Source organism: Penicillium expansum, assembly GCF_000769745.1.
Source record: "Penicillium expansum strain MD-8 chromosome Unknown contig166, whole genome shotgun sequence".
Taxonomy (NCBI): Eukaryota; Fungi; Ascomycota; class Eurotiomycetes; order Eurotiales; family Aspergillaceae; genus Penicillium; species Penicillium expansum.
The window spans coordinates 198,756-218,910 of NW_015971345.1; the positions used below are offsets into that span (position 1 = coordinate 198,756).

The 20,155-nt window shown below is 47.8% G+C and overlaps 9 protein-coding genes across 9 annotated transcripts; 4 read left to right on the plus strand and 5 right to left on the minus strand.

Moving 5' to 3' along the window:
* Positions 1-305: 305 nt before the first annotated feature.
* PEX2_050150 (DOPA 4,5-dioxygenase family protein) lies at positions 306-1,047 on the minus strand (the record flags this gene model as incomplete). Its single annotated transcript, XM_016742290.1, has 4 exons — positions 306-562; positions 666-723; positions 791-923; positions 977-1,047. The coding sequence occupies 4 exons, from the start codon at positions 1,045-1,047 to the stop codon at positions 306-308; spliced, it is 519 nt and encodes a 172-aa protein (XP_016597620.1).
* Positions 1,048-1,770: 723 nt separating this feature from the next.
* On the minus strand, positions 1,771-3,143 carry PEX2_050160 (uncharacterized protein; the record flags this gene model as incomplete). Its single annotated transcript, XM_016742291.1, has 4 exons — positions 1,771-2,300; positions 2,375-2,761; positions 2,874-2,986; positions 3,046-3,143. The coding sequence occupies 4 exons, from the start codon at positions 3,141-3,143 to the stop codon at positions 1,771-1,773; spliced, it is 1,128 nt and encodes a 375-aa protein (XP_016597621.1).
* A 329-nt stretch (positions 3,144-3,472) lies between these two features.
* Positions 3,473-4,485, plus strand: PEX2_050170 (uncharacterized protein; the record flags this gene model as incomplete). The annotated part of the gene is made up of 3 exons (XM_016742292.1): positions 3,473-3,691; positions 3,762-3,981; positions 4,046-4,485. The coding sequence occupies 3 exons, from the start codon at positions 3,473-3,475 to the stop codon at positions 4,483-4,485; spliced, it is 879 nt and encodes a 292-aa protein (XP_016597622.1).
* A 329-nt stretch (positions 4,486-4,814) lies between these two features.
* PEX2_050180 (40S ribosomal protein uS4) lies at positions 4,815-5,684 on the minus strand (the record flags this gene model as incomplete). The annotated part of the gene is made up of 5 exons (XM_016742293.1): positions 4,815-5,223; positions 5,327-5,425; positions 5,505-5,523; positions 5,583-5,620; positions 5,677-5,684. 5 exons carry the CDS (start codon positions 5,682-5,684, stop codon positions 4,815-4,817), a joined length of 573 nt encoding a protein of 190 aa, XP_016597623.1.
* A 1,499-nt stretch (positions 5,685-7,183) lies between these two features.
* On the plus strand, positions 7,184-7,963 carry PEX2_050190 (60S ribosomal protein eL21; the record flags this gene model as incomplete). Its single annotated transcript, XM_016742294.1, has 4 exons — positions 7,184-7,219; positions 7,337-7,404; positions 7,469-7,516; positions 7,633-7,963. 4 exons carry the CDS (start codon positions 7,184-7,186, stop codon positions 7,961-7,963), a joined length of 483 nt encoding a protein of 160 aa, XP_016597624.1.
* Positions 7,964-8,000: 37 nt separating this feature from the next.
* PEX2_050200 (uncharacterized protein) lies at positions 8,001-8,296 on the minus strand (the record flags this gene model as incomplete). Its single annotated transcript, XM_016742295.1, has 2 exons — positions 8,001-8,158; positions 8,242-8,296. 2 exons carry the CDS (start codon positions 8,294-8,296, stop codon positions 8,001-8,003), a joined length of 213 nt encoding a protein of 70 aa, XP_016597625.1.
* A 3,342-nt stretch (positions 8,297-11,638) lies between these two features.
* PEX2_050210 (uncharacterized protein) lies at positions 11,639-11,995 on the plus strand (the record flags this gene model as incomplete). The annotated part of the gene is made up of 2 exons (XM_016742296.1): positions 11,639-11,652; positions 11,794-11,995. 2 exons carry the CDS (start codon positions 11,639-11,641, stop codon positions 11,993-11,995), a joined length of 216 nt encoding a protein of 71 aa, XP_016597626.1.
* Positions 11,996-14,590: 2,595 nt separating this feature from the next.
* PEX2_050220 (uncharacterized protein) lies at positions 14,591-17,234 on the plus strand (the record flags this gene model as incomplete). Its single annotated transcript, XM_016742297.1, has 2 exons — positions 14,591-14,695; positions 14,754-17,234. 2 exons carry the CDS (start codon positions 14,591-14,593, stop codon positions 17,232-17,234), a joined length of 2,586 nt encoding a protein of 861 aa, XP_016597627.1.
* Positions 17,235-18,460: 1,226 nt separating this feature from the next.
* Positions 18,461-19,816, minus strand: PEX2_050230 (RNA-binding protein; the record flags this gene model as incomplete). Its single annotated transcript, XM_016742298.1, has 3 exons — positions 18,461-18,597; positions 18,665-19,290; positions 19,365-19,816. 3 exons carry the CDS (start codon positions 19,814-19,816, stop codon positions 18,461-18,463), a joined length of 1,215 nt encoding a protein of 404 aa, XP_016597628.1.
* Between the last annotated feature and the right edge of the window lie 339 nt (positions 19,817-20,155).

The following is a 20,155-nucleotide window of genomic DNA, read 5'->3' on the forward strand; positions in this document are numbered from 1 at the left end:
CATCAGCGGGTAGAAGAATTCGACTCCAAATACCGGTAGTCAGTTCGATGCCAACTATTTTTTTGATCATGGGATTCATGCTAACTTGGGTGATAACAAGGAGCAGATATGCTTTATAGCCAAGCCTGATGGTATGACGAAAGAAGCTAACTATGCCAGCCATAATAATACGTACCATGTCGTGAACTAGAGCATTCTGTATATAAATATTCATTGATTGGCATTTGTACCTTGTTAAAATAATTCATGAATCATGCAACCTCTCCTGCTTCGCATTCTCGGAATTCCCGTTCCTTCTTCATGTACTACTTCTTCTTCTTAAACAGGCTCAAATCCAACGGAAGCCGATCACCAAGCCAAGTCGCCCGTTGAGTATGATTGCGCTCATCCTCTGATGCCACTGTATTGGGATGAACGAGAGCACTAAGCGGACCCCGGTTGAGAACCAACCAAGGAACAAAGGCTCCAAACTGCGCGGGCGTGAACAAATTCACTTCGAACATTGCCACTGGGTGAGGGCCAATAGGCCGGTCGAAGAAAGTATAGATTCGAAGTTCGGGGACTGTTTAGAAGTGTAAGCAATAGATCAATTGAGAAGAGTAACTCAACCCCGCAGCAGACGGCCAGGCGATGCAGTTTCTGCGCTAGAAGGGTGTGTTGCTTACATTCTCGTCTGATTCGTTCCCAGAGGGCTTTAGCAAATGCTGCTTGTTCGGGATTATTCTGGTTGGTGCGTTAGTTTCGCTGTGACTTGACTTTGTGGCGCGGGATGGGCGGTGGCGGCATGTACTTGGAAGTGATAGATGTGGACGTCGAAGCCTCCCTCTCGGCCTTTGGAAAGAGGGTCGGGGAATTCTTCGTAGGCTTTGCTTAATACGCCATGCTGAGGGTTCTTCAATGACTTGCCATCTTCGGTGCGCTCGCTGTAACAGTGAATAAGTATATTGAGCTCGATATGGTTGCGGGGGACACTTACTCGGACAGTGGCTCGAGGTTTTCGTACCCCTCCAATGGAGAGGGGTATGAGTAGGCGGATGGGTCTGTCATTGTGTGTTGATTAGGATTATTGGGATTATTGAAGAAGATAAGAGAGCAGTGGGGGTGTGTAAAGATATAGGTGGAAGAAAGACTACAGGTATATGTGGCATCCACGGTATAACTTGGGTTGCTTAGCGAGGCGCTTGCAAATCAATGCAAATAATCGATTTGGGTAACTCAAATATCTCTAGTAAGCATTGACCAATCTTTTCAATCTTTGTGGTATCAAAAATGTCGTCAGTTAAACCTGGAGTATCATCATCTGTCAAATCTCCAGCGGGGAATTTCCGCACTCTGACAAAGCCGCGGAACGATCCACCTACGATTTACGAGTGGTTACTTACATCGATGTACGATTAATTGTACATCAACTGCTCTTTTTCCAATTATAGGAGATAGCAAGTATCAATTATTAGCTTGCTGTCAGGCAGCGTGCTTATTTAGAAATATGACTAGTTTAATCAACTGTCAATATTTTTAGATTTTATAGAATTTTCCTACACAATATATATGTTTGACCTAATGGTAATGATCATGGAGACATTGAATAATGAAATACTCCACTATATTTATATATGTTGTACCTATCTTGTATAGCATAAACAAGGTAAACTAAAATAGTCATGAATGGAAGAAAGTTAGGCCAAAAAATAGTGAAAGTCATAACATACACCTTGGTATCACTCATAGCAGCCCTCAAACGCCAATCATCAAAACATCCAGTAAGAAACACTACCAAGCAGCCCGAATGTCGATATGGCCATCGTCATCCACGAACTTGCCGCGATCCCATTCCCGTCCTTCGCCTTTCTTCGACCACTGTACATCCTCCGGTTTGCCTTCTCCATCCACACCCGCAAAAGCAGTGTTATTCTTCCATTTATCAATGACAGCCTCGTCAATTCCTGCTGTACGTAGCCTCTCCTCGCCCTTATTTCTCCAGCGTTCACGATCACGCAGCGCCTCCATTGCCATGTCCCAGTCATCGTCTTTTGTCATGAGCCCTGCGACAGGCCGGCGAGAGGATTCCAGGCCCACTGTATGTAATTTGTCTTCATCTAGATGCACATCGGCAGCCGGGTCGTAGCCGGGTGCAAAGTGTGCATCGATATTGCTCATATTGTGTTTATAGGCACCTCGCCCGCGCGAGCGGACGGGTGCTTCGTTTTGTCGAGGAGGAAGTGGCCCGACAAGGTCTTCTAGGGGATCGGATTCGTTGCCCATCTCGCTTTGGCGTGCAGCCATATCAGGCAACGGCGACACTCGTTTATGTCGCGTGCTGGTTTCAAGGCGAGAACGGCGGGAGCCATGTGGCGATGCATCTTGGCGCTTTGACCGCCGAGTTTTGTGCGACTCTGGTGAGCGGGAACGGGAAATGGAGCGAGTAGAATGTCCAGATTGACGTTTTTGTCTTCGATGGCGATGGCGGTCGGTACTTCGGTCTCTGTGTGGAGATCGGCTGGCAGACCTCGAGTATGATCGCTCACGTCGCCGCCTGGTATGCTCCTTATCTCTGTCCCGTCGATCTTTCCTGGATGACCCATGATCCCTGTGCTCGCGCCGATGTTCATCGCGGTCTTTGTCTCTCTCTCCAGTTCCGCCATACTCTTCGTTTCTTCGTCGATGCCTCCGGGACCGGTCTCGTTCCGCCGAAGGGGAACGACTTCGAGTTCTTTTCCGATGTGAACGGCTGCGATCTTCCCGATCTCCTCTTTGGTGGTCTCTTGATCCTTGCAGCTCACTCCGACCATCAGATCGTTTGGAAGAACGGTCTGTCGAAGTTGGAGCTAAAGCATCTGAAGCACCCGAGGCCTGGTATTTCAGTTGGCGCATACGTTCCCGTGCTTCTCTTTCCTCTTTGAGCTTGAGAGCTGTGTTATGATTGTCTGTTACTTTGATAAGATTTCGTAGGAAGCGAGTATTGGGTTTGGGGGCATTGCTTGTTGGCCTGCAGGTGTTTGTTAGTATTGTACTCATGCAAACCGCTAATTATAAAAGTAAACCAACCTTGAAGGCATAAAAGCACTCATTCCTTGAGACGCATATTTTATAGAACTCTCCTTAGCCTCCTTGGCGAGGATCTGTGCAACATAATCGTCGTCCATGACACAGATGAGCCGCAGATCTTAGGACTCTGAGGGTGTTGAAGGAGTGCACCGAGGAAAGCAAGGAATGCAGGAAAAGAAAAAGTATATACGCTAGGCCATATCAAAATAGAACAAAGGTGGAATGCTTTTCAGCTGAAAGAGAAGCAAGAGAGGCGAAGACGAAAGCGCCTTCCAAAAGTTGGACTGACCGCCTTTGATATAGGGCTGTTTACTGTCCCGCAAATGTTATGCCCGCAGGACTCGGCCCCTCCAAGCTCTCTAGCAATCGCAAACCTCGTTGGTTTTTCTTTTCATAGCCAGGTTTTCGATAAACTGGCCCTATCAATATGGCAACCTCATCATCTGAAGCCCTCGCAGCACTTCAGCAACTGGAGGAGAGCGGCAATTTGAAGGACCGACTCGCAATTATTCGCATCAGCGAGCCAATTTCCACCGAAGTTGGAGGATCTTACCCGTCTCCTTCAAAACGAACCTCTGATGTTTCCATCTCAAATTTCGACGATCCTACCCCTGCCTCGTTGGAGGCCGATCTTGCACACTATAAGGTCCGCGCGATGAGCCTGAATCCCGGAACGCCCGCTGCCTAGAAGAGCAAATATTGATGTTTTCGTATAGGAACTATTCTCCAAGCTGCGATTCTCCTACCTCGAGCAAGTAACGAAAGAAAAGTTTTTGCGCGCCATTGTTGGCGACCCGCCCGTGATTGTCGGACACAATGAGAACATGGAACTCGAGACGCAACTAGCGGACGTGAAAGCCGAGCTCAAGGCACGGAAAGAAGACGCACGGATTATGACTGAGGAAATGGAGCTGATGGGCCGCGATCTAGCAAGCCGTGAGTGGCCAATGACCGTGGAAGATGAACATGTTGACTGAAGCGCCTACCGCGACCATGACAGGTTACAAGAATGTAGAACTTCAAACTACACAGCTCTCAACGCTGCCTGATTCAATCGAGAATCTCGAGTCAACCATCGCCGAGCTCCGCGCCAAGCAGGTCGCCACCATGGATCCTTCCGATCCTAACAATACTTCCTCTTCGCAGAACCTTCCTCTTCCCGCGACCTTGGCACTTTTGGCGGAGCGTGAGGCAGAACTGGCAGCGTTGAACCGCCAGTTGGCTGCTGTGCACAACACATTGCCTCGGAAGACCCGAGAGGCCGAAGCAGTAGAGAGAGAGCGCAGCGTGCTTGAGCGACGGAAGTCAGATGCGATCGCGCAAGCCCGTGAAGCGCAACGCAAGAAGCAACAGGGTGAAAGTGATGGGCTAGAAGAGATGGGACGCTGGTACAGGGGGGCAGAAGAAACCTTGAAAGAATTGGTGGGGAGCAAGGCATAATAGTCTGCAGGCCAAGCCCAGGCTTGTGTACGATGACACGAGGAACGAACGATTGAGCTTATCTTAGGTGGGTGGGGATCGGGGAAGAATGGCGTTTAGGATCTACTGTACATATATGGGTCCATGGATATTACAATTCTAGGTTACGAAATCCTGGGAATCGAATTAAATCGGGTTCCAAATTGAAGCCTTTTGGCTGTGTTTGATTCATTGTATTGCATGATCGTAGAACATGAGACGCTATGCAGTCATTTTGAACCTCCATGGTATGAAGGCGCCCCAAGCGAAACCCGACCGTACTCCATTTTTTGGGGAATATTAGGAATAATTTATTCCTCCTCCTCCTCCTCGGCATCCTCACCACCAGCGGCGGCAGCAGCCTTCTTGCGGCGAACGCGACCGGGACGGCCACCACCGAAGGGCGAGGTGAGAGAGAAGTCGATGTGCTTCTGGGAGTCGAGGCGGACCATGAACGAGGGAACGTTAACGATCTGCTTTCCGACGCGGATGTGACGCTGCTTGATCAGGACACGGGCGTGGTGGATGGACTTGGCGAGGCCGAGCTTGTAGACGCAGGTCTGGAGACGGCGCTCGAGGAAATCGTCAGCCTTGAGGGCAAGGACGTAATCGAGCTTCATGCGGGCCTCATCGAGCACACCGATGCGGACGAGACGGCGAATGAGGGCATTTCCTTCGAAGAGACGCTTGGGGTCCTTCTCATCGAGAGTAAGGAGCTCACTGTGGAGAAGATGAAAAATTAGCGCCATGTCCACCAAATTGTATTTGGCTTGGCCCGATCGCTCGAAGCCTCGCAAAATCGCGAATTGTTCCTTGCACGTACCGAGCAGCACGACGGATCTTGGAGAGGGTGAGCTGGACACGCCACACCTCGCGCTTGTTGCGCAGGCCGTACTCGCCGACAGTCTTGAGTTCAGCATCACTATTGAAAAAAAAAGTTAGGAATATGAACACGACATGACCAGAAGCACGCTTCTGGTCAGTGGCCGGAGAGTACTAACAGACGGGCCGACTCGAAGGCTGTGATGGAGTTAGCCTTTAAACATTCAAATTCACCATTTCGTTGGAAATTCACTTACGGCGACGGGGGACCTTGTAGGTCTTGGAGGAAACGCGACTGCACGGGAATTGATTAGAATGATGCGATGCCTTCGATTTTGATCATATACTCACGGGGCCATAGCTGCGGTTAGATGGGCGGAGGTTGTCGACAGGAGGTCGAAGGGTCAAGGATGAATTGAGAATTTGAGTGTGTGTGATGCGAGCCCTACCCTAGTCCTAATTAAGAAGTATAATTATGTCAGCTTGATTATGTCATTTGATCTCTCCACCGGGGCAGGCCCATGGTTCCACCCGTGGACTCTTCTGCAAATCCTCGGCCCTTCAGTAATTACCTGGGATGCTCGTCTGCAGCTAATTCTTTTTATATATATACTTGTATGAATTGCTTGATTTACTGTGACGGCTATCTACTGTGAATAAGCGTGAAATTTTAGGATATCTTTATGTATCGCTCTGACTCGGGACTTCTCTTGATGTTGCATCAGGTAAATCGTCAAAACTGGGGTTTGGCATGATGATTTCCTACACCATGACAAGCAGGCGAAGGCGCCATGTGCCCCAAAATTCATATTTGACCCATCACAATTCATTCATAATCAATGGGCTAAATGCTATTTCCCCCAGCAGCCCAATTTGGTGGCCACTGTAGAATTAGTTGATCTGGCGAAGAATGGCAGTCAGTCAACATGGTCACTGATGTTCAAGTGCATGTGAGTTACGTGATAATTTATATTCTGAGATTGTGACCAAGGCTGCTGCTGGCCGCTAGACAGCTGCCATTCTGATTACGGAGCCGTGAGTATTATATTGTTGTTGCCATGTCAGTTCACTATACTCCGGACGGAGTACTGCACTGCCAGCTAACGTTCATAGGCATCCAACAGTTGAGTATTTTGTAGTTGAGGATTTCTTTGAGGCTTAGAGCTCTAGAATTTAGAGCTGCAACGATGAAATCTAAAAAGTGTGAATGTCACTAGATGTTTGTTCAAGGATGACAAGGCTAAGCCGATCGATATATGCGCAGGTGGCTAAGAACGTCCGAGTATGTTGGGAACAAGGGTTGTATACTGGAGACAAATCGCGGAGATTGAAGGAAAATACTGGCTCTAAAACCTGGAAAAAGCAGGTGTGGTGGTTTGGTTGAAGCCTGCCATTACCTCCTCTGCCAGCACCGACGCTATCACCTGGACGCTCGCCTTTTTTGATGATTATGTGTAGTACGTGTCAGTCACTATACAAATTACTAAGAGGATTGGCTTGAGATGAAATTTAAGTAAAACTCAAATAATCTGGCGTGCCCCCGAAAGGTTGGCATGGATACAGAAAAGAAGGGGAGGAAGCTTGGATAGAGCACAGCATACTTATACAACAACCTCGAAATAAAAACGATGAAGGGCTCGAGGCAAGTCAAGCTTTGATTGGCTAAAGGTTGATTATTACGCTAACCCGAATGTGGAAAATAGATCGAATAATCCGAAAGAGGCATAGCGTGGCTCCAGGGCTTTAGCGAGGTGATTATGTCATGTGAATCCCACAAATTGTTATCCGACACTCTAGTTTTTCGTGTTGAAGGCCCCGTCGACAATTAACCACCAGCACCAACCACAACACCGCCGTCATGCCTCACTCGTACGGTCTGCGCGCCGGCACTCGGGTACGTTATGATTCCCTTTGCGACACACGTCTTTTTTCATACTGGGAGGACGACCTGGATCAACTGGATACGCCCTCGGGCCTCAGGGAGGATAAGTGCTAACGAAACGACGAACAGTATGCCTTCAGCCGTGGCTTCAAGGAGGCCGGTATGATCCGCCTCTCTACCTACATGAAGACCTACCGGTACGCTCAAAACCCTCGAATCTCGAACAAACGACAAGAATTGAAATCTGACGGATATTTATAGTGTTGGTGATATTGTCGACCTCAAGGTCAACGGTGCCGTCCAGAAGGGGTCAGTACAAATCCGAAACTTCCTCCCAGCGCTCTCGCCCGACCGCCCACAGCGATCACACACCATGGGCAATGCGAAACCCGGAAAGAGAAGACGAGAATCTAACAATTGAACAGTATGCCCCACAAGGTCTACCACGGTAAGACCGGTGTCGTCTACAACGTCACCAAGTCCGCCGTCGGTGTCATCCTCTACAAGAAGGTTGACAACCGCTACCTCGAGAAGCGCATCAGCGTCCGCATCGAGCACGTCCAGCACTCCCGCTCCCGCGAGGACTTCATCAAGCGTGTCAAGGAGAACGCCCTCAAGAAGCGCGAGGCCAAGGAGAAGGGTATCCACGTCCACCTGAAGCGTCAGGCCGTTGGTCCCCGTGAGGCCCACTTCGTCAAGCAGGCTGGCAACAAGCCCGAGACCGTCGTCCCCATCGCCTACGATACCCACATTTAAAGGGCTCGCTATCGAATTGGAACGGTGTGTGCGGTTGTTAGGTGTTTACTGGGTTTTCACTCCATTTTTGCCTAGACTGAAATGGACTTTGATACTTGAGACGAAGCGCAAAGGGTTTCGGATGCCCTGGCACATCTCTCGCCTGTGCATAGATTCCCCTGAATGAAACAAAATCAAAAATCTCCGAGTTCATGTCTACAATTTTCCCGGTCCGGCATAGCTTCTCATGATTCGATCTACTGTTCTAGACCTGTGTTCGTAGTGCTGTTCGTTCTCACTCTTGGCCTTGATGGGTAGCCCAATGTCAGGACCACTTGTATTCTGATCAAGCATGGCTCAGACTTCAATTCCTAATCGTTGTACTCGTTGACTAGATTCCAAGGTTACGAATTTCGATGATCCTGAATGATGATTGAGACTATGGGAATGGCTTCGCAATCTGTCATGCTCGGATTTCTCGACCACGTCATTTGGTAGTATGGGCACGTCTGCGTTGATCACCGACCGTATCCATAGGCAATGGCAAGGTTGAGATGATGTATTAACACAATATACTGACTACATTTCACTAGGTACGAGTTCATTCTGCGAATGTACGGCACGACGTCATAGTCTGCTCTCTTTCCTCTCAGCCTAGGCCTACAACATACATTATCAGCTCACCTTTTACGCTATACTGCTGCTGCACAAAACACTTTACTTCTATCATGCCTTCCTCTCCGCTCCCTACGTGACTAAGGGGAGATTTTCTTCTAGTTGTTCTTATGTTGGGTATAGACGAGAGAGCAGGCCATCTATCTGCATGTGTGTATGCGACCTGTGCTTTCACTCGCATTTGAACAGTCGTCTCTACTCCGACCTCATCGAAAAAAGGCAAAAATATTTATTTCTGCATTAATTGGCTTTTTGTCTACAAATTGCAATTACGGGGCGAAGCTCCCTTGGCATTGTTACTCTGCTCTTTTCGCCACCCTCCGTTGTGGCAGAGCAAGAGAAAAAAAAGAGAAAAAAAGAAAAAAAAGAAAGGAAAGTGTCAAAAGTATGACATAGCTGCACAGATACTCGTACTTTGTTCACTGCGAGGGCCACAATAGTACATGCAGACTATATTCCAAATATTGGAGAACAGCCAAGTGGGCGCAGTCGTTTCCCCATTTATCGCCACCAGGATATAAGCTCTCTGAAGCTATAGCTTTGACCAGAGCTCGGCCTCGGCATAAGTCGGGCATCATCAAACTACTTCAGGCTGCTCTACCCAGGTGACGAACGCACCCGAAGCAATCACCTGCTTTCCTGCTTTTACCGATATTACCTCCCTCAACCCAAGATCCTACCTTGGAATCGTGTAGGCGAAGTATCCGGTCCAAAGCGCTAAAAAGTCAGACCGACATTTGGCAAGTAGTGGAAAGGCTTCTCGTATTACACCCCTGCTTTCAGCCATGGTTAGGCCACTAGCCCGTTCTGGACTATAGCCTACACAACATGTGTTGTCCCTGTCTACGGAGTAGTGAAGAGGAGCTACATTCGACTTGGATTTTAGCGCATCGGTCACTTCAAACTTGCGGTGACCATATTTCACCCCTCCATCCCCCTCTATCTTCTGATCGAAGCGCCCGGTGGTACGGACTACGGATTATTGGCTGCCTACGCTGATGATTGGCTTAGTTTATGTCCTTAGATTGTGGGCGAGCACTTGGGGCGAGTGAAGATGTATACGCGTGGATACCTCCAGGATGTTGTGCCCGATTGCCCTGATTGTTTACAATATAGTATGCCCAACCCGGAAAGATTCTAGAAGTTTGGCTAGTCGACACTCGAATACACGAGCACCACCCCCTTTGTGTTTCAGACCGGGAAGTCTGTTCGTATGACGTAAATGAGGGGCATAAAGTGATATTATCGTATTAGTATGTATCATATGTATATTATAATATATTTTGTTGTTATACCTCGATCGGCCTAGATGCTTATTTCTTGTCTAGACTCTAGACTCAAAGATCTTCGTGGTCTTAGATCGTTCACCAATAACCTCAATACTGTATTGTCATCTAGACTCTTTTATTTCCTAAATCGCAACAGAATACACGGGATTTCCCTTAGGGCCCGGGTGTTAAACCTAGACCCTAATCGAAAGCAATACAACATAGCTCTGGAAGTAGCACATACTGCGCCACAATGGTTTTGTTTTTGTTTTTAGGAGAATGTAATGTGATGTATCATATTCAAGGCAAAACAGAAATTGTAAGGAATTGTTCTGGAACGTGTTTTTTCCCCTTTGACGGGGCAAATTCTCCGCTACCCGCCATAATGTCTGTCTCGCATAACTTAACATGTAAGCGGTGGAGAACCACCCCACAGGTTTGCAGATCGATGGACTGGTCGCATAATTGGATATATATTTTCTGATGGTATGTGCAAGTGTCTAGATTCTCAAACTATGGCTTTCTGACGTAGACCTTCTTGAAAAATGGTGTGATAGAATTGCTAGGGTGTGTAGACCGCTACACCGCTCCTACACACCCATCAAGCACCCGTGTGACTGACTCGTGAATTGAAATGAGGTGGAGCGGTAAAGGCAAAGGCCAAGGTAAAATTCGGGCATCTAAGTGAGTATGGGTACGTATCATACACCCTACAGGCACCTGTCGACCAGAACCATCTTGGATCATGGAAGTCTAGATTTGGGCAAGCACCGCCACACTATTGCCAGAGCTCCATATATTATAGTTCATGCCAAATCCAGCCTTACATAAAACGGGGGCGAAAGAAGTAGGTATAGCGCATTACCTGGAACCCGGGTCCGTGTCTTGGCTGATAGCGGAGATCTTGAGAATAATGAATTTCTTTTCAATTACCTTTGTATTTGAATTGCACTTCAATTGAATTGAATTGTTGTTCACCAGCCACTGCCGAGACGCAATACTCAAGTTACGCGCTTGACAGGTGGATGTATGCGGCCCGGGTAGAAAAGATCGGCAGGGTGGATATACCTAGTGAGTTTATCAACCCGTTAGTTGCAATATACACAGACATGGGCCCAGGGCAGACTTGGATAGACTAGGGAGCTATTATTTCCTAGTTTGTGTGCTATTGGTGGCTGTATGTGAATTGATCCCCTATGTGGCTTTTTCCCCTTTTCTAGTTCCTTTTCAGAGAACAAGAGAGAGGGGGGGAAACGCTCTATTAACTTCTTAGCTCCTAGCTCTAGCGTGTTTGTCAGCGCTATGCTAGTTTTCTGAAAAGGGTTCGAAATATGTCTACGTATAGAACCTAGCAATCCGGTCGTAGATCCCCCACCATATTTCTTTTGAACGCCATCATAATCGCCATTACTCTGCCTACGAAGGAGAACCCGGGGTGAGCTTTCACCTTCACCTTCACGCCCGGGTTCTCTTTCGCAGGCAGCAAGATGATCAGGCCAAAAATTGAATCGATTTGACTTATAAAAGGTACTTTCTCTTCCTCTTTTTGAAGGCCATCAATATTCACACTCTTTGAGCTCACAGCTCCCACGTTGACTACTTCGGCGGGAATCTGCACCCCCAATCAACAAACTAGTCTCTCTTGCCTTGCGATTGAGTAGCTACTGGTGCTATCAATCCACTTTACTCCCTCCTCCCTCAAAATCGTGTTCACCGCCGCTCTCAACAACAATATCCGTGTTTAAGCGCCAAAATGAGCTCCAACAAGTAAGTCGGCCACATGATTTGATAGCATGCACCGCCAATAACCGCACAGCCCTCGATACTCCCAATTTCCAACTCAATCGTCTTTGATGTTATTCAACAGGAATATGATTATCTTAATTGCTAACCTTGACTTTCTCTTAGAGCCTCGTCGTCCGACTTCCTGGCGGCCAAAACTTCCGGTCCCACTACCAAAGGCACCACTTCCCTCGGCCTCAATGATGCCTCGGTGTCTACTCCCAAGTCGCAAAAGGGAAGCTCATCTATGCTTGAGTCGTGGGCGAATGCACCCACCTCGTCGGAGCCATGGTCAACGGTCAAAGCTACCTATTCGCCCCAACGTTAGGCTTTGGTTATTGGTATTTGTTGAGATTGGGTTTTGTATCAAATTATTGTACAAGGGTCCAGCGGAGTTGTGGCGAACAAGATCCGAGCTTCGTTCTATCTTTCTAGTTTGGAGCGCCACATATTAGAAGGGAAAGAATTGGGTATTTAGATTGGCTGATAGCTTTGGAGTGGATCTGGGGCTGTTTTTTTGGTCATCTGTTGCTTGTTGGGTTTTATTTCGTATTTTGTTCTGTTCGTTTTCGTTCTGTTCGTTTTCGCTCTCTCTTTTTTTTCCCTTTTTTCTTTTCTCTCTAGCGGGCATATGGGCATTTACAAGATGTACGAGGCATAGAGAAATTGTATTTGGGTTTGCGTTCTTTTTGTTCACTTTTATCTTCCCAGATCTAGACAAGGTGATTGTAGTCGGGTAATGCATGACATGACGTATTGCACAGGTTGTTAGAGCTACCTAGGTATCATTATGTTGCACCAAGCGAGCAATAGGAGATATGTATTCCACCTTGGCCAAAATCTCCCTTCAACAAAGCACCTATGTATTCAAACTTTGGATGAACCATGGTAGATAGATGAGGCTCGGTCTGTCCCGTTCCCCGCCTGATCCAGACTATCAGTAACCCTACGAGTATCGGAGTTCTCCGAAGTACGTACGAAGTACGGAATACTCTAGTCAGTAAGATTTCCCTACCTTTTTCTTAATTCTTTTTCTTTCCTCCTCTCCGTCCCGATTTATGGGTTATTGTTCGTATCGAAAGGATGGATATCTATTTCCTTAATCTCCACCCGGCCCCATTTTAATAAGTCTTGAGACAACCTCCAAATAACCAGTGATTAAAATATATGTCTGGTGAAGGGACAAAGCGATGATGCTTAGTGGCGATTATCACCAGTTGCCCAAATATCATGGGATCCCGGGGCAAAAGACAAAAGTACAATCGTGCAGATTGTCATCCGAGCACAAGACAGGTTGATTGGTACAGGGACGCACAGGAAAAAGGGGAGGGGGGGCTTGCTGCTGAAAATGACGGAAAACTGTCTCGAGCTTAATCAAAAGATTGCTTTCGTCTGAGCCATACACATACATGGAGGAAAGGTGGGTGATTTATCCTAATGCGCCCTGCAATAGTAATTAATCCCTGAATCCCTAATGATGCAGGTCCGGTAACTTTTCAATCACCTGCTCAGGAGTATTCTTTTTTTTTTCTACCAGTGGTCCTGACGAAACTACTAAGCCCTGAAGGTTTTGCTTCACTTGCAGGGGTGTTGATGATGGGATTCCAGTGTTTTTATTCAATATACCTTGCCTCACCAACCCCCTACTACCTACTACCTTCCCCACTCTTGGTCTGCCAACAAGATCCAGAAAAGTTGCCCAGGATTTTCCATCGATAAATGTCATTTGTCCGCCCAGGTATCCCGGCAGGTCCGTGCGTAGGATCCATAGGATTGCAATGATGTCTCTGCATATACGGAGTACGGAGGATGGAGTATGTATGCTATGGCCTTTTAGATTTGGGCGTAATTGGGTGAACTGTGTTATTTATTTAATCGAATATTATTTTCAACCATCCTATTGCACTGCAATTTATTGTCTACTTCGTGTCTCGTAATGAAACATCCGGGCTTCTCGGAGCCGAATCGATACTCCCAGAGACACCTTAACCGTTTGGCTGGAGATATTCCAACCTTTTGCTTCTTAACTCCAAAGAGACTGATAATGGGTGGAGGGTCGACCTGCATACTCAATATTGCCCTGGCAGAATGATTTTGTTCGAATTCTATTGTTTGGACTGCTCATATGAATCCCATTGAATTTCGTTTCCCTCGGCATGTTTATTCCATCTTTTTCTATCCATTATATGACGGATTAACCATATTCAGATTGAACAATACTAGTCTATACCTACGTCACAACATTTCACTTCATAAACTCTGAATGATCTGCACTAAACTAAAGCCACATGTGCGGCTGCTAATATAATAAGAAAAAATAAATCCCTTGTAAATCTTTTATGTACTTCCAAAGCACTGCCTCTTACCCCCCCCCCCCCCCCCCCCCCCCCCCCCCCNGAAATTTTATCCCCGATGTTCCATATGAATTGCATTCCATTTTTTTAGCAAGTCGGGATAAATATCCGGCCTTATAGGCCTAATTATCTACAATTTTGCACAAATGGCTTTGAATTGTAAGGTGAAATCATCATTCGCTGCCTCGTCCGCATAGAGGCAACAAGTTGACCGCCTCACTGTTATTCGCTCTGCTTGGGCCGAAACAGTATTATACGGATATTGTACTGAGTACGGAGTACTCGAACTCTCTTTCTCTATCTGCTTCTTCCATCTTCCAGGGACCGTTTTCTTGGGCGAAGACGTGTTTTCAACCCAAACACCTCCCCCCCCGGTCCGGCAATCCTCCCAGCCCAAATTGGGTTTGATTTTTCCCTTCTTCACCCGGGTGCAGAGCTCGGGAGGAGGCGCAGGCTAGACTCTGATTTCCTTAAGAGGGCTCTTCTTCCCCTCATTGAATCTTCCTTTTCCTCAGGTTCAAACATTCTCCACGCTCTGACATCATTTACCTCAAGGAGACCTGTTCAATATGAATATTACTTTCAACGAGGATGACGAGGAGGTCGATGAGATGATGCAGTGGCATGGAACTTCTGGCTCATCTGAGGACTTTACTGGCACGGACTATGATCAAGTGTGTACCCACATAGATATTCTAGCTCCCGGCTACTAATGTACTAATGCTTGGTCAGGACTATGCGCTTTATCACACAGGAGCATACTCGTCCGCCGACGTGACAAGCCTTATGAGCTCGGAAGCCTTCCAACAGGATTCCGCATGGATCAACACCGGGCCCATTAGCCAAGTGCCCGAACCTCCACAGCAACATGCCAGCGACCTGGATTATATTGATCCGAGGTATCACACTGCGGTCGAAAATATTCCTCAAACACTAGATGATCTAGGAAGTTCGATTCTCACTCAAAGACCAGCGGATGATCTAAGGAGTGAGAGCATTGCTCATCCCTCGCAAGGCTTGGATCGGACCAGGATTGGAATCCCAAATTCCACCTCGTTGCCTCTGCAACCTTCACTTGAAGGTGCCATGGACCAGGTTGTCGCAACATACAGAGCTCTCGTGTATAATCAGCTATGTAGTCCTGACCAAATCTCACAAGGGATGCAGGGCATTGACACGATCAAAAACTTCTTTCATTCAAAGCTCCAACCTCCGATTTCATTAAGTGGGTCCTCGGAACGAGGCAAAAAATTGTTTCGATGTTGGCTATGTGATCCTCAGAAGGAAAGAATAACCTTTACAACCTTCGGTACCTTTAAAAGACATTTGGCTGGGCATGGTATACTCGACTGCGAGTGGCGATGTACAGAGCCACTTTGCCTCAAGGTGCTCCACCGGCGCGATAGGATGCATGACCATCTTTTCCAAAAACACAAGAAATTCGATCTACTCCCGGCTGATGTGGAAGCAACCCGAGTGAGATATGCCCCTCCACGCAAATGTCCCTTTTGCGAACACGAGACATCTTCTTGGTCTGTCTATTTTGATCACATCAAGAACCACTGTCTCGTTTCTTCTGGTTCGGCGAATGCTTCAGCCAACGGCGATCAGTCTCGTCACGGCGACAATAATGGCGGGAACGGCAATAGCAACGGCCACGGTCATGGTAATGGCTCTTCTTTTACCGGACCTAGCAATTGGAACGGAGAATCCCAGTCTAACCGATCAAATAACCGGACTGGGGGCACTACTTACCATTACCCAAGCTCCGGAAGCTTCAGGAACAGGGGCAATGCGCGTCCTGGTCCCATCTCCCACTCTATTTCTGACAATCAACTCAACAGTAGCCGTCGTCAAAGCGCCGCTGATGCCATCGGTCAAATTTCAATCGACGACTCCCCTGGCTCATCTCGTGGGTCCACAGCTCAGACCCCCAGAGCCAGCAGACAGCCCAGGAATATCCAACCGCCCCAAAACCCCGGGTCGTCACAGGCTGACCATTCGACCAAGCGCAAGCGCCAGGACAAGCAAAAAAAGCCAAGAGAAGAGAAGCCCTCTAGCCCGAACAATTGCAAACTATGTGCTCATGACATGGCCAAATGTGAAGACTGCAAATCTATCCAAAGATGCCACAAATGTGGCGACGTGCCCAGGAGTTCTATCCAAGCTGGATCTTCCTCGACAATACCCGCGCAAGCTTTTCCGGAGACATCTTCTACCATCGTCAATTTGAACGGGTCCTACCTTAACTCTGGAGCATTGCCGAACTTTATAATGCCTCAGAACATGGCCACTCAACTACCTTTTTACTACCATACCAATGAGATAATGCAGTTTGATCCAGGACCATTTGACAATATGACCAACACATTCACCGATGATCCATCTCCAAATACTCGTTTTGTTGGGGTCGCAATGGATATCCAAACACAACCACCTCTGCGTGGTCTTGGCGACAAGGTCCAATACTCGCCTATTTTTGAACGTGATATCAGATTACTTCGCAGCGTTGGACTTGGCACATTGATTGACCCCATCTCTGTCAAAAGACAAATCAAACAACCTAAACCGAAAGCCTCGGGTGTCCCGGCTCCAGGCTTATACACGGATCTGGCTTTCAGAGACCATGGACCTCCGCCCATTCTACAAATTCCCCAGCCGGAATATCGTTGCCAATGTCCATGTGTAACTGTCCCATCTACCAACTACGAAGCCCACGCAAAGTTTCGATTATCGACCAACGAAAGAGTTGAGATGACATTCAAGATGTCCCCGGCGCGCGAATCCAGCCACCCCCTCCGCACCCGAGTGCAAGTCTTCGTGAAACTTTTTAGTCTTCGCTCATCTGCGGCAAAGTCAAAAACCAAGAATCATAGGACTCAGCCCATCGCATCTGAAACTACCTCTACCTTCGACGATGATGCTGAATCTACTACCGATTCAGAGCAAAATCTCACTCCCACGTCGCCTTCCAGCTCTGAAATGACGCCGCCGCTCTACTGGACCGACGTGCAAGCCTGGACATTCAGTTTTGATGTCAAGTGGGCTATATTGAAACTAGCCCAGTGGACCAGTGGCATAGATGTCGATATGTGCCGAACCCAATTCCTTTCTAATCCTCGCTATATACTCGACTTGGTGTCTTTATATATTTTGTGCGAGTTCCAGATTTCTTGGCTTTTGAAGGGTAGCAACGTGCAGGATTTCTCTTGAGAATCTAAAAGCACCCTGTTACCACTACTTATGCCCCGTCCATACTCTTCTATCCTCATGTTTGATGCCCTCCCTCTACACCCTCCTAATGACTTAGACGATTTCTTTCATGTTCCAATTTTTTGGTTTTTCTGTTCTTGAATTATCGCGCTTTGCTTTGTTTTACATAAAACCCTCCTATACAAGTCTGCATATTGTGCGATTGGGCATTTAATTTCAAGGCGATGCATTAAGTCGTCATGCGTTTGATCATGGGGAGCTAACTACTTACATGACATTTCATAAACCACAAGATTGGACCCGGAATGAATATGATTCACGCGCTATGAAGCTCTTCCTAGTCTCGCTCTCAGTTCTAGACAACCGCCACTAGAGGGATTTTCCAAGAATCGGGCTGTGCCTTAGCTACCTAGTGTATGCCTTAGTTATTTGCCCTGCTTGCACTGCCCCCGTCGGGGTTCTGCGTTATGTAGTATGCCTTGGGCATACAACACGACAAGTAATAAGCTCTATATATGAACTGGGATGTACCCTGACTCTATTGGTAGGAGATATTAGCCTAAAGTTGATTGCGTATTTGACCAGGGGTGTTGCATTACACTGCCTCGCATGCAGCTTGAGCATAGATCTAATAGCTACCTGCAGACCCTGCAGGCATATTAATCGCTCTTATACACTCCGTATTGAATCTGAAATGACGGCTAAGTAACGCGAAATTAACGTGAAAGTGACGTGAGAGTAACGAGTATATCTTACATTGTCCATACTATCTTTTCTATACCCTTTTCCCTGGAGTCTGCGTCTACCCAACTAGCTAATTACATGGATGTACAGAGTTCATACATACATGTACTCTGTACTTAAAATGGAACATGGAATATGGAATGAAAAAGAAGAAATATCCTAATACACCGTAGAAAAAAGATAGAAAAAAAAGCGAAAAATTACACAAGAACTAGGAAGATGATCTGAGAACGACCTTGCTAGTTCGGAATTTGCAGCCATTCCATTTCCCCGATAATCCCCCCTGCGCATGAGAAAGCAACCATAAAGCATATGGAAAAGAAAAAGAAAAAGAAAAAAAGAGAAACAACTTGTCTTCGATCTGAAGAAATCCCACCATGCACTAGAGACCATCATCATCATGATCCGTAGCAAGAAGCTTGAGGAAAGACCACTGGGGCCAAATGGCCCGTGATTCCCCAAGCAACGTGACGGTGTGCTTCTCAGTCCTGTCGGCTCCGCTTCGCGCCGTGGGGGTTCCAGGACCCTCCGTCGGAGCCGCTCGCCTGGTTGTTCTGGTTGTTAGGGTTGTAGTAGCCCTGATTGAACCCAGGGTTGGCGCCCTGGAAACCTTGTTGTCCTAGGATATGGTCAGGATCGAGAAAGCCAAAGGGTGGGAAGTCAGTATTTATATCGAAATCACTTACCTTGCATCGGCATGTTGCCCGCCATACCACCGCCCATGGCACCACCCATCATAGGGTTCATTCCGGCCATCGGGTTCATGCCCATGCCACCCATCGGGGGAGTCATACCAGGCATACCCATCATATTTGGACCACCGCCCATGGCGTTTCCGCCGCGACCGCCGCGCATACCAGCTCCGCCGCGCATACCGCCCATCATGTTGCCGCGGTTATTGTTGAATCCGTAGTTCTGCATGCCGCCCATCGGGGCACCCTGGAAACCACCCATCATGGGGTTAGGCGCGCCACCTTGGAATCCACCCATGGGGTTGAAGTTATTGCGGTTGTTAAAGTTGTTGTTCATGTTACCACCCATACCGCGGTTGTTGAAGCCACCGCGGCCGCGGAATCCACTTCCAGCGTGGTTGTTCATGCCGTAGTTGGGGTTGCCACCGGTGTTGTGGGTAGTGCCGCCGCCGCGACCGCCAGCATTGCGCATCGGGGTATCCTTGGGCAGAGTCTTAAATGGGTTTTGGTGGGGGGTGGTGTAGTGCACGGTGTGTTTACGCGCGGGGCCACCGTTTCTTTCGATGTTGTGCTTGGTTGCGGTCGCTGCCTGCGCGCTAGAGAACTCAACAAATGCTTGACTATAAAAATTTTTAATGTTAGTATCAATGCTCGACATCTCTTTTTCTTGCGACCGAGTGTATAATGTTCTTACCCCTTGCTCTTGCCGTTCACTTTATGCTCGCTGAAGGTCACATCCTTAAGCTGGTTCTCGACTCCGGCCTGGTTCACCCAGCCTCGGATATCATCATCGGTTGTCCACCAGGAGAGATCTGAGATCAGCAACGCAGTCGTAGCATCCGGATCAACAGATTGGTCCTCGTATTCCTTTCGCTTGACTCCCTGAGGGGGTGCAGGAAGACCGTGGTGAGGTGTCTGCTGCTGAGGGGCCGGTTGAGCTGCATTGTTGTTCACTTGCTGGGCCTGAGTGGTAGGAGGGTTCTCCTGCTTGATGGCGTTGGATGAGCCGGTGCTGGGCTCAGGCTGATTCTCGGGAGCATCCAGGACGAGCTCAGAATCCTCCTGCTTGAACTCTCCAGGCTCACTGGCATTGTAAGTGCCGTCGCCGTAGATGTCAATGTCGAAGTTGTCGTCGTCGGTAGCCATTGCGAACTAAATTAGTATCCTCTTCAGGGGATTGGACCTCAAAGAAATGATTGAAATTGCCTGAGTATCTGATGTGATGGTACAGGCCCTTCTTCTTCTTCTTCTTCTTCTTCTTCTTGATCCTTTCCGCTTCTGAGCAACTCAAGAAAAGTGCATGTCTGCAGACACAAGCCACCAATTAGCATAGGAAAAAAACATAATGAACGAAAAGCCACAGTCAGTGAAGGGGTAGCGCGATTCCCGTATTAGCTCCCAACAGCCCGTGAGTCCTCACAGGTAAAGCGAACGGAAAATTGGCCAAACCCTCGAGGGGGAACATAGGAAGGGCAGACATGAAGA